At 33.1% G+C, this 13,425-nt stretch overlaps 2 protein-coding genes across 5 annotated transcripts in view; both read right to left on the reverse strand.

Annotated features, from left to right (window-relative positions):
- Positions 1-3,638, reverse strand: part of LOC111510118 (uncharacterized) — a 39,759-nt gene extending 36,121 nt beyond the window's left edge. Inside the window, exon 1 of the mRNA XM_074172086.1 lies at positions 3,405-3,638. The gene's annotated coding sequence lies outside the window, so the exon portion shown is untranslated. The remainder of the gene's footprint in view (positions 1-3,404) is intronic.
- A 4,078-nt stretch (positions 3,639-7,716) lies between these two features.
- Positions 7,717-13,425, reverse strand: part of ena (ENAH actin regulator enabled) — a 56,586-nt gene continuing 50,877 nt past the window's right edge. For all 4 annotated transcript variants that reach the window (XM_074172089.1, XM_074172088.1, XM_074172090.1 and 1 more), the window contains exons 6-7: positions 12,897-13,179; positions 7,717-12,834 (exon numbers count right to left, since the gene is read on the reverse strand). In XM_074172089.1, the coding sequence (XP_074028190.1) occupies positions 12,806-12,834; positions 12,897-13,179 (312 nt within the window). In that variant the 3' untranslated portion in view covers positions 7,717-12,805. The remainder of the gene's footprint in view (positions 12,835-12,896; positions 13,180-13,425) is intronic.

The following is a 13,425-nucleotide window of genomic DNA, read 5'->3' on the forward strand; positions in this document are numbered from 1 at the left end:
ATCGAAGCAGAGATCGCATAGACTCATTATCAGAAAAAAATATTCCAGTTGTCATCAATCCTAATGAATTTCCAAACCAATAAGAATATATAAAGTGTATCTCTCAGTGCAACTACTTCCTGAAAATGTCAAAGTCGAAGCCGAAACGTCGAACAACGCAAAATTTTGAACGCAGTTCAATTCGAAATCAGATGTTCAACTTTGTAACCGCGAAAATCTATTCTATTTGTATACTAATCTGGTGATGTTTCGAATACTTTATCCATCTTCATTATCATACCGCCGATCAATTTGATATTATCAGTGTCAATGATAATAATAATATCAAATTTATTTACATCAAAAGACGAATCATAACTACAAATTATAATGTTTTGATTCAAATAGGTTGGATAAAGAAAAGAATAGAATCTTCAAAATGTCACCAGATGATACATATTTCTTTTGATATGCAAAAATTTTTAAATTCAAGTTAATTACAAATTTGATTTTTTTCCAAAAAGCTAATTTATTTATTTGTATTTATTTGTAAATTTAATATTCTGATTATTTTATAGATCTGTAGAAAGTAACAATTCTAAATAATAAAAAACTATTTCAAATATAAATTGTCCTTTCCAAAATAAAATATTTGAACAAAATTAGTTTTCACCATATTTTTATTATTTTCTCATCATTCAGAATATATCAATGGAAAATTTATATTAATACCCCCAGTCCGACGCCTATTAATATTATCTTAAACGTAATATCAGAAAAAAACAACATCGAGCGGTTCTTTTGGCGGTATTTTCGCGTTCTTTGTCGCATATCCCTATTTTTATGGCTCGTTAGCGGCGTCCTCAAGGGATATAAAGGGTGGAAATATCTCAATGATTTTGTGGGTGAATTGCAGTGCTATTTGCTTGAGACGACTATGTTGCTTTCTTTGATATAGCGACATGTTTGCATTCTTGAAATTATTTTACTCTCAGACAATACTGAACGAACTATAGATGAGACTTTATCGAATGGTCCACATGATCACCAGACCTATCTCCCTTTGATTTCTTCCAGTCTGGATTTAAATCCTATTGAATATGTTTGGGACGAACAAGATACGTTTACGTTATATTTTCGGAGGCTGAAATTTTGTATGTAGGTTAGTTTTATGTTGTTAATGTGCAATAAGAAAGGATTTCAAAATATTCCAACTGGGGAGCCCCGTGGAGGTAAAAGGGCCGCGTTTACATATGAAAATTAACTTTTCATCAATATTTTCTATATTTTCGAAGGCTGAAATTTTGTATGTAGGGATCGTTTTATGTTGTAGATGTGCAATTAAAAAGTATTTTCAAATATTCCGACTGGAGCGTTTTTCCATGCCCTTGAAATTTCCGGTGGGTGAATTTTTATTTGGCATCAGCATTGCAACTGTGCGCAGCCAGGGCCGGTCGCTAGTATCACATATGTGGATAAGGTTTTGCATGAGACTTCCTGTATAAATTCCTGCATATTCCACATTGAGGTAATAATATACGATAAAAATATTATGGTAACCGCGACCTATTACGTTCAATAGTTGTATCCGGGAAGCGATAAAAGTGATGGCCACACGAGAAAGTCTGCCTTTCTTAATGACCCACTCATAATCACCTAAGCTTCGACCACCTAATGAATTTAAAATAATGGAACTGTATTGTGAACGATTCAGTGATTTGTAGCTTGTTTGTAAGAAAGTTCATTAGTGGTGACAGGATGATGTTCGAAATAAACTATCGATCTCAATGGAGCGACAACATATGCATTCTTGATAAAGAATTACTTAATATTTATTTTTAGAGTCTTAGTAATACCCAACCCTAAAACGGTAATACTAAACATGCTCAGTTGTTTTCTTGAAAGACAAGCTGTCTTTTGATTGGAGATGGTTTGGCGATATATTAGTTAACTACTCAATGAATATGAATGAATGTTTCATAAATGTATAAGAATTAGTTATTTCTATTTATAGATACCTGTTTTCAGACTATTTTAGATTAGAATGCTTCACTGTAACTTAGTTTGATTGTAATACTCTGATTAACAAGCGCCTTACAGGTCAAACTTTTCACTCAGCCTCCAAAAAATATTAATGAGGAGTCTTTCGTATCGGAATAGGGTGTGAATTATTTTAGAAAAAAATCAAGTGTCGATTGCAAAAGTTGCAAAATGGGGTTCGTCTTTTGCAAATGGCTCAAAAACTATGAAACATTTTTCAACTTTGAAAAATGATTCAAAAAGAAGAGAAAAGTTTATGAGATTTTTTTACATAAAAATTAAAAAAAAAACGAGTTTTTCATTAACAAATACCGTAAATGAATATTACTGGAGTTTTATCCCAACACCTCGTCGGGGTGTTAAAAATAATGGTGCGTTACAAATACTATAAATGAAATGAATAATTAATTTTATTCAGCTTCACAAAAAATACATTGGAATCATACGATGTATACAACCCGGAATTAAAATTAAGTTAAATTCGTATCACTTATCTTGATACAGTCTAAAATAAATGTATTCATATACAATACGATACAATGTATACATCTTTATACAATAATAATCTTGCTTCTTCCAAGAAGAAGAGTTTAAATTTTGGGTTGAATTTGTTCTTCAATTAATAGGGAATGAATAACTCCTAAAGTTTGTTCATCGTATTTCAATCAATGTATAAGCTATAATTACTTTAAACAAACAAAAAAACAGGTGAAAATGATGAGTAAAGGAGAACAGATTTTTTTAAATTCGATATAAAATATAAATACATTTTTTTCGCAAAAAAGGAAACATGCTTGTTTTTGTTAGCAAGAAATAATATAGAAAACAGAAATAATATAGAAAAAAATTAGTTGTTTATAACGAATTGTTCATTGAATAAACAATGAAAATTTAAATAGAAACATTTTTTGGTTATCAAAGAGCAAGATAAATTATGTTTTAAAAAATGGTTTCTTACAATCAATAGATAATTACAAGTGGTAGGAAAAATTGTTAATTAACAAATCCGAAGAAATTGGAAGAAAATTAGACATCCTCATTACGTGATGATTCGAAAATAATTCAAAATTCTACTTAGGATTACTATCAAAGATAGGTACCTATAGCATATGCTTTTCTCAGTGCCCTTTTTTACCACATGAAAAACAGTGGTTAGATCGACCTAATTATGAAATCAAAGATAACGAACTGACCTACTATCGACTGTTTTTTCATAAATATAAATAATGAGTCAAACTGATCAATGCTTTTGTGATTATCGATTAATTTCCCCAAGAAGACCCAAACCCTTTCATTCAAATATCTCTCCTTTTCACCAAAAAATAACGTCAATAAAACAATCCTTCACCTCAAATGTATGCGTTGAACATTATCTTTTTGTTTACCTGTTAGAAAAAACAAAAACAAATCAATATGTAGGCGACTATGAGTTTGTCGTTAGTATTGTCAGCAGTCACTTCGTTAAACCGGCCACTTTACGATATTGACAACCACGAAAACTGCCGCGACAATCGGACAATGCAACACGCAGCGCCAATTTTTACCTAAAATCGTTAACCAACACGTTATTCAAGACACTTTTCAAAGTACTGCACCGTCGTCCGTCACCCGTTAGCGCTTTGCGCCAACCATTATTGTCGATAAAACAGTGTTGCCGGATTGCGTTTCTCGGTTTTCTTGAAATGCTACAAAAATTCGAATGAAACAAAATATCTTCGTATATAAAACAAATTTCCCGAATTGAATATGTGATAAGTTATCACTCACCATTCACTTTCTTACGAATTTGTTTCTACAACTGTAGCTGAAGAACTGTTAAGGAGTAAAGAAATTCTATAGATGTAAATTTTCCATTGAACATTTTGTTAACCTGAGGAACTCATAACTCACATAATTTTTTTTAGATACAAACTGGAAGAAAACAACTATACTTTCAATCATATGAACATTGGATTACACAAAATTCAAATTTTTCGTTTTCAGTTAATATTACAAATATTTCTTCCAGTTTGCATATGGAAGAAACTTCTATCCATATCTTTGTGAATAGTTTTTATTCGAGTTACACAATAGCCCGAAGTTACTATTATACAGCGAAACATATCCCGTTTTTTTGTTTTTGAATACGAAATTTTACTTCTTTCACCTCTGGATAAAAAAAGCCTTTCTAAGAGGCAATTAGACAAGTTTTTACATATAGTCAGTAAGCATACTTGAAGATTGGCTATAAATCTAATCATATAAAAGAACAATTCGTACGTAGGGAGTTGAGACCGGCCTTAACAAATTGTTCTTTTTGGAATAAGACATTTGCCTTTTAAGACAAATGTCTTATTCCAATCATTGGATGTCCGCTATTGAGGATGACAGTGTTCCATATCTGATTCAATTCCATACCGAATGTTTGGAACATAAACTGAATAGAAAAAAGTGTTTTTTGTAATTCAATGTTCATAAGATTATTCAGATAAGTTAACAACAGACATGTAGATCCCTATGAGAACTTATAAATAAGTCAACATAATAATGTTATGGATATCGATAGTGGACCAATACCTAATAGTTTACTATATAGCTTGTTGAAATAATATTTTTAGTCAGATTTACCTGACTATTACATAAAGCATGAAATTAATTTTAAGACAATTATGCCTCAGGGACCTAGCAGAGTTATCTGTGTCGTAGTTTCGAGAGGACTTTTTTCCAATCTGTGTTTGAAAGTTACTTCTTTGCATGATCCACCCATCTTTGTGAGAGTTAATTCTATGAAATTGTTTTTTTTTTAATTTGAACAATTGAACAGTTATGACATCAGTTACCCCACGTAACAGAACATGTGTTTTCAATATTTCATTATGGATTCTAATGAAATATTATTATTAATCCGTAGAAGTAAAATTAATACAAAGTTTAACAAGAAAACATGTCAAGTCTGGCAACACTGCATTGAGGAGGAGAAAGTATTAACATATCAAATATAGAAAGGTGGGGATACTGCCAAGATCAGCTGGACATTCTTTCTACATAGTGTCTCCGTTTATTGAATCATTATTGATTAATTCGGACACTGTGGCTGTCATTCATATTTGTAAAGATGTTGATTATTAAGCATTTGAAAAATTGGAAGGAATCTGTGGAATTCTGTATAATCCAAAAATTTTCAAGAGCCGAAAAAATTGTAATATAATAATAATAATTCGGTCCATCACAGAAGAGAATATACTTACTTCACCTCGGGGTGCAACAACCTCCGTGGAGAACTTTTTCCATGGCAAGTATCAGCACCAACTCCGACAGATCTGATCATTAAAACTGCAGCGGCGGCTCGTTAGAGGAGGCAACGGAGGCTTAGTCTCCCCATAAAATTTGAGGCTATTTATCGCAATAAATTAAAAGATATTGACAAATAATTATGATTATTTTTTTCTAAAAATGATTAGGTATCATTATTTTACACTATCACTCACTACGTAGTACGTACCACACTGTATCCTGCATCAACAAAACTCAAACGCACCGCCCATGAACGAATAAACTGTCAACCCAAAATAATAAATGCCATACGTTGCAAGGGAGCCAAGCCTCCGACCGCTTTTAAAAACACAGGCTCCACGAGACCGATCCAACCAGCCACATACGTCCCGATTTGTAATTTCAGTTGCAGAAATTATAGCGTTAGAGGAGGCTAGCCTCCAGTTGGTCTCCGTTAGTGTACGACTGTGTTTTTTATTCAATTATTCGGACTGGATGCCGTGACGGACCGTGACTGAAAAATATTTCGGTAAATCGTTTTAGTGTTTCTTGATAATATTTGTTATTTGTGTATAAAACAGGCAGTATTGTATTATAGCAGTGCTTTTTGGTAGTGTTTTCTTTCAATTTCAAGGTGTTTTCAGGTTTTCACTTTTCGGTAAGTTGTTTTTTTTTTCATTTATTATGGATATGTTGGACAAAATTAAAAAATCTGACGATATAGTCGATTGGTTGCTAACAAATAATTTCAAGTATTTATCTTATGATAATAATTTTACATTATTAAAACTCTGGGAAGGCCTCAACCAAACCTGATTAAAGCGTCAGATAATCGACAAAATCGAGAATTTGATATTAGTTGGTACGATAAATGCGATTGGTTAACCGGCTCCATTAAACGAGAAAAACTTTTTTGTTGGCCCTGTGTTTTATTTTCCGTACAAACCGAATACCAAACGTGGTCTAAAATATGATACTCCGATTTAAAAAATTTACCTCGTTCTAAAGAAAGACATTTTAAGTCCAAGGAGCATATTATTTCGTCTTGTGAATTAAAATTGTTTAGCAAACAAAATATAGCAACAGCTTTAGATACAACTGAAAAAGAGGCCATAATTTCTTTTAATAATCAGGTTAGGGAAAATCGGTCGAATTTAAAAAGATTTATCGATATTACGATTTATTTGGGTTCCCAAGAATAAGCTTTTCGCGGACACGATGAAACCGAAGATTCGATATTTCGCAGCAATTACAAGGAACTTTTAATGTTATGGGGCAAATATGATTCACAATTTTTCACTTTTTTAAACGGTAGCGTTTTTTCAGGCACCTCAAAAATCATCCAAAATGAGTTTAGACAGTGTGGCATATATTATTTAGGAAAATATAATCAAGGAGATTGAAAGTGTTTCTTTTTTTTTCATGGGAAATTGATGAAACTACCGATATTACCTGTACATCACAACTTTCAATCGTTTTTAGATATGTCAAAGATGGTAATGTGGTAGAACGTTTTATGGGTTTTCATGATGTTTCATCTGGGCGCACAGCTGACGATTTGTTTAATTTTTTAATTCGTACGTGTGACACCTATAATTTTAGGCAAAAGTTAATTTCGCAAACCTATGATGGGGCTACGGTCATGACCGGCCATTTAAATGGTTTACAAACTAAAATAAAGTCCAAAGCTCCTCATGCACTTTTTACGCATTGTCATGCCCATGCCGTAACTTTAGTATTAAGCAGAGCATGCAACAACATAAAAATGTTCGCGCTTCCGACGGGCTTTTCTGTGTATATAGTATTTATGACTTTAGCCTCCCCTGTTCTCCAATGCACGAGCCGTCACTGTTGAAACTGTCGGGAAAGAGCACTGTTGGAAAAGTTTAATGGACTTGGGAGGAACTGTATCAACTCGTAGTGAAGACCCGAGAAATGTTGCATCTCCATAGGAGTTTGCATCCTAAATGTGTGATTTATAGCAAGTGTCGAGTCTAGGATCACACCTAGATCTTTGGTTTCAACAACTGAATGTAAGGTCCGATTATTTATACTATATTCGAAAGTGATTGGGTGATGTGTTCGATGAAAGCGAAGAATTTGGCATTTGGATGAATTCAAACACATACCGTTTTGCGAACACCAGTTAGATAGGCAATCTATATCCTTTTGTAGACACAATGTATCAGCTTCACTTTTAATTATTTTGAAACATTTTAAATCGTCGGCAAATAGCAAAGCTTCGCTTTCATGGAAACAGCTGATTAGATCGTTGATAAAAAGGTTAAACAACAGTGGTCCCAAATGTGAACCTTGTAGAACACCCGAATGTTCTTCAAGATGCCCCTCAATATATGACAAAGTAAAAAAAGATCATTTTGCAAGCAAATCTACTGGGGAATTTTTCAAAATGTTCAGGATCATGCAAAAGGTGTGATTAAAATATTTAATTTGAATATGTTTATTTCAAATACACTTTAAAATTTACAACATAATATGAATACGGAAAACCACTTTAGAACATAGTTCAAGAAAACATTGTGCTAATTTTGACTTGAGATCACATTCAAAAAACATCAAACTAAAAGTAAAAGTATAAATATATAAAAATGCGACAAGTAATATACAACAGAAGTGAAGAAACTTCGTCTTCTGCTTAGAAATATACAAGAAAATGCATCAACCTAAATGCAATAGATTATACAGTATCACAAGTTTATAATTATATATCGATTAAAACTCCTTTCAATAGTGATTACGTCCCATTTATACAAATCGCTCACCGTTGGAAACCATTTCAACAAAAACTCAGAAAACAGCTGCAAATATAAACATCATTATTTTTCAAAAACATCCATACAAAGTATTAGAGAAAACTCTACAGTATCAGCGGGATGACTCCATTAAAAACCTACAAAAAAGCTACAACATTAAAATGAACATATACAAATCATATGTCGTTATAGCACCAGTCTCCAAGTATCAGCACGTCAACAAAATCAGTAGAATCTAACCCTGAAGATACTTGCAAGTATTTCTCCAGCCATCAATTTTCTAAATTTCAGAAGTGGGGTTCGTTATAATTTGTTGGAATTGATTATCAAGTGAATATCTCTTACGAACTTGTTCGATGCATAAACATGTGTCATCCACTTGGAATACTTGTGAAATTATAAACTTCTACAATAAATATCTCAACAAATATAAGACTAGGATCGAAAACTCGTACCAAAAATTATTCACTTCGTCATATGTAATTTTTTACGAATGATTCAGAAAGCTGTTTTCAAATACTTGTCATGAGATTCAAAAACTGAAATCTCGAAAATGAAATAGTCGAGAATAGTAAGTAATTAATTTAAAAAAATATGCATCAACTGAGGAAAAACGTTTTTTCTAACTCAGTGTCAAAATCAAGAACTTCGGTGGACATGGAGTAATTTCTTCCAAGCATACTCTGTATTTATTTTCTTGCGAAGTCAGATTTCAAATGGATTTTTTTTTCAAGAAATATTAACAGACACTCCTGAAATTTTCGAAAGGCAAGAGCTGTTGAAATATAATGATTTATATATGTGTAAATCTTCGATGTAATGACGTGATTTGACACTATTCTTTGAAGCTCCTAAATGAAATATATACTATTACACACGGCCATATTTTTGGAGCAACTTATGAAAATCAAATTATCCAAGTGTTATATCATCCTCAGCTCCAGTAAATACATTTATTGGCACTAGCTCCCATCTACTGATGAGGTATTATAAACTTTTCTTTCTGAATATCAATTTTGATATAATCGGGTGCTTGAAGTAAGAATAAAATATATCAATTCGACTGTGATACAACAAAATCCTGGAATAACATAGTCTATGGAATCCCTTAAGCTCTAATGATATATACACGTTGTTACGCAGTAATTTATGTCTGTTTGCAAACAGTACGTTTATGAATAATATTTCGATAGCAATTCTTGTGAGAGTCCTAACAAAAAAATTAAATTTTGTTATTTGAATGATGGCAGTGTTACAAGACATCAGATTAACCCGTAAGCGCTCAAGGTTAGCAAAATAGCGAGTGTAAGTAGAGTACAGTTCAATTTCGACACTGTGACATAAAAGGTGATGTGTATTTTACAGTATTAAGATTAATCTTAGACTTTTGATTTGTGTAACTTAATATTACATTGAAATTATTCAAATATTTTTGTAGAAATTCAAAAAATAGACAAAGGATATTCATATTTTTCGTGGGGGTGTTTTATTTCTAAATATTACTAAATGATAATATCAAATGTCAGGCAGGTCAGTTTAGCCAATTCGGAAAGAGATTATTTTCGCTTTTTCAGCTAGGAGTTGCAGAAATTGCATTTGTGTTATCTGATAGAAGAGTCTTTGTAGACATGGGACGAGCAAAAGATCTGATAGTATTACGGTTATGAGGATAGACTGCTTAGATAACTTTCTGTACTACTACATGACCCAAAAGTGGTGTATGAAGAAATGACTAATTTTATCAACATCTTTGTTTTGATTGGCTGTCTTATTGGGAGACCTACGTTACAGGAATTAAATTCAATGTGCCATGACCGATATTACATATATCAAGGCAATCAGTACAGTCGAAATTTGCAAAATAAGACACCGATCGACAAAATAAAATATCATTTGTCACATTTTCGAGCAGAAGAATTGCTCTGCTGTGGAGAAAGTGGCAAAATATGATGGATAGCAGAATAATAACCAATTCAACAGAATATTACTTTGTCAATGCAATTTTCTGGGGTTTTTGCAGTGGTCTGCCGGTTTTTATGTCTGAATATCGAAAGAATTGGGAAGACCTTCGACCTCTAAGAATTCTGTAGCAGTTTACAGGATAACAGATCAAGGATGTTTTTCTGGTGTACATACTAGGTGTGATGAATGTGAAATACAACACACATTTCAATTATCAAACTATTTTTTAGTGATAAAAATGAGGCTGTCTATCACAATTCTTTATGTTTAAATGACACATCATTCGTGCCTAGCATTATCATACAATATCAGTTAATCTGCTTAAGAGAAATATTAGAACATTTTGTAATGTCAAATTATCCAAAATATCAAATCATAGTTTAAACTAAGCTAATTCCCAAGTTTCCATATTTTTAGCGAAAATGTTCATCAGAGGCTTTCATTTTCATTAATGTTAATATTTTGATTATTTAATGATACTGGAAAAACAAACCTTGGCAATTTTGTGATTCTTTATACGAGGGTGGCCTTTTATGTTTCGGGATTTGGCAATCCTAGTGTTGCAATCTGGTAACTGACAGCTCTATCGTAAAGTTGGACATTTTTGAGCTTATATGTTCTCAGAACGTTTTAACATACGCGCGCTATTTCTGTTGTTTACAGTAACTGTTTGAATGCTCTGCATTTTTGTTGAGTTTTCGATACGTTTTTTGTGACGAAAATGAACATCAAATTTTTGAAATTTTTTTTGACGCGATTTTCGTGTAAATTTTGCATTATTTTTCGTAGCACGTTACAATGTAAATCATATGGGTCCTGCCGTGACGTGTCTGTCTGCCTGAATTATTTATGTCCACAGAAAATTCAAATCTCCCGCCACAATGATGCAGAAGCGTGCGCTCTGATTGTGTGACAGGACAATTTGGTACACTCTGGTTCGCCGATGGGTGGGACACCACGTGACAATTTGGTTGACTGGATGCCTTGCTGAGAAGCAACCTGGCTGGGTGATGACGTCACCGTCTGCCCGAATCCGGGCCCCTTCTACTACGAAGATTCATCTCGACCCAAAAATAGAATTAAATCTTGAACATTTTCGTGCGATTATTTTTTACAACTTTCGACGTGAATTAACTAAGCAACAGTGCATGGATGAACTTAATTCAATTTTTGGCGATGAAGCTCCATCAAGGACCAGTGTTTATCGATGGTATGGTGAATTCAATCGTGGTCGTAGTTCACTCCAAGACGAATTTTGTCTTGGAGTGGAGTTGTTGTTCCGAAAACCATTGATGCTGTGCACGAACTGTTATTAAGACAACCTTAGGCATAAGTGGGACCAGCATACATTCAATATTGCATAAACATTTGACTGTCAAAAAAATTTGTTCGCGTTGGATCCCACACAATTTGTCAATCGCTCAAAAAAAGGCTCGTGTCGATTGGTAGAAGGAAATTCTCAAAAAATACGATCGTGGTGCTTCGTAACACGTCTATGACATCGTGACAGGTGATGAATCGTGAATTTACGCATATGAGCCCAAAAGTAAACAGCAGTCGACCGTATAGTCCTGACTTGGCCCCGAATGACTTCTTTTTAGTCCCGCACGTAAAAAACAAACTGTTAGGTCAACGTTTTTTGACACCTGAAGAAGCGGTTGCTACATTCAGAATGCATGTTTTGGAGATACCTCAATCAGAGTGGCGAAAGTGCTAAGATAATTGGTTCAAACGCAAGTAAAAGTGTATAGATCTTCATGGGGAATATTTTGAAAAACAATAAAGTGATTTTCGATTATTAATATTTGTTTTTGTTCTCTGATCCCGAAATATAAAAGGCAACCCTCGTGGTAGGTTCAAGCTTTATCGGTTGTTACAAATTCCAATATATTGTGCCTGTATATATTAAATAAATCTTGGATGATTGAAAAACAAACAGCACTTACGGGTTAATGAAAAGCTCGTTTATCAAGGATTAGAAATTTATAGAAACTGTTTCTAATGTTCACCATCACGGTTAAAATTTTCATATTGTCAGTCTTTTCAGGTGCCAACACAAATAAACATTCACTTTTTTTATTTACATTAATACTGTAGTTTCTTGCAAAAGAGAGCAAAACTCAGGACCAAACAAATGCAGCACCATCTCACACTGCAACTGCGCAACTTAGGAATCATTAAAAATTATTATAAATATACAATAATATAAATATAATAGAGAAATAAATATTGTCGGAAAACTACCAAATGAAAAGTGCTCTATTATTCACAACACCTAGTAGCAATTTCAATAAAAACTTTCAGCTATCCTGTACGTTCAAATCAGAGCATCGATAGCAATTGTTTTGGAGAACACTCCAGCGATACACAACCCAATGATTTTTTGTCATATAAAAATTTCACCTAACTAGATTTTCATTAAGGTTAATGTACAGAACAGCCGATTCAAAATAGAGGAAACAGAAACATGTATTGATCTAAGAAAACGGGGTAGAAAGAAAAATATCTAAAATTAAAATCATCTGTTGACTCAGAATTATGAATCAACCCGTGAACTTTTGAGCAGTTGAACACTTGGAGAAAATTAAAGCCTTTATTCGAGACTCTTAGATCAATATATATTTCCATCACAATCTGTTCCATTTCATAAACGTACATCTTTACGTTAGTAATATCGAGATTATTACTTATCTTATACGATATAAATTGTAATTTAGTCCGGTTCATGTGTAAAAACAATACAAAATTTTTTATCAATGTTCAAACTTCCCAACTGTCTTTAGAGTAGGTCCGGGAAATTACCTCCGATTCAGTTCAGATTTGATTGCTGCAAAAGATAAGGTTTTTGTCAATTCAACTATATTAAAATGTTCGTGTAGTTAGACTTACCATCTAGAATTTCTTGTTTCATTTTGGCGATTTCTTTCCTAACTTCTTTAACTATTTCAACTTTGAGACTTTCCAGCTCTGTTGGAGCAAGCGCAAGATTGCTAACCTCAGATAGGCCGTTAACTTTCAGAATCGTTTCCTCGGAAGCAGATCCGAACCTTTTTCTAACGCTCTTCGGCGATTCAGAGTTGAATTTGGAAGTATTACTAGGTAATGTGTTGGTCTTCTCCCAGATGGCTGCTTTTTTGTCTTCCTCTTCTTTATCTGGTACCTTCTTTTCAACCTATGAAATGATATCATGAAGAAATTGAATATTATCGAATACTGAATCATTGGATATGAACAAGGGTGCCCCCTACGGCATGTTGTTAATGTTTTTGTGAACCTTTCAAGTGTCTAATCGAACAGTCCTGTTTCGTACTAGGCCGTAAAATATTTGTTTGAAGGTGATTGACAATGTTTCATGATGAATTTCATTAGTTCGGACTTCCATTGTCTAATAATATATATAAAAATGGATAACATGTAT

This window comes from Leptinotarsa decemlineata, unplaced genomic scaffold (genome assembly GCF_025532065.1).
Source record: "Leptinotarsa decemlineata unplaced genomic scaffold, Ldec_3_MD MMD2_tig00000035_RagTag_RagTag, whole genome shotgun sequence".
NCBI classification, from domain to species: domain Eukaryota; kingdom Metazoa; phylum Arthropoda; class Insecta; order Coleoptera; family Chrysomelidae; genus Leptinotarsa; species Leptinotarsa decemlineata.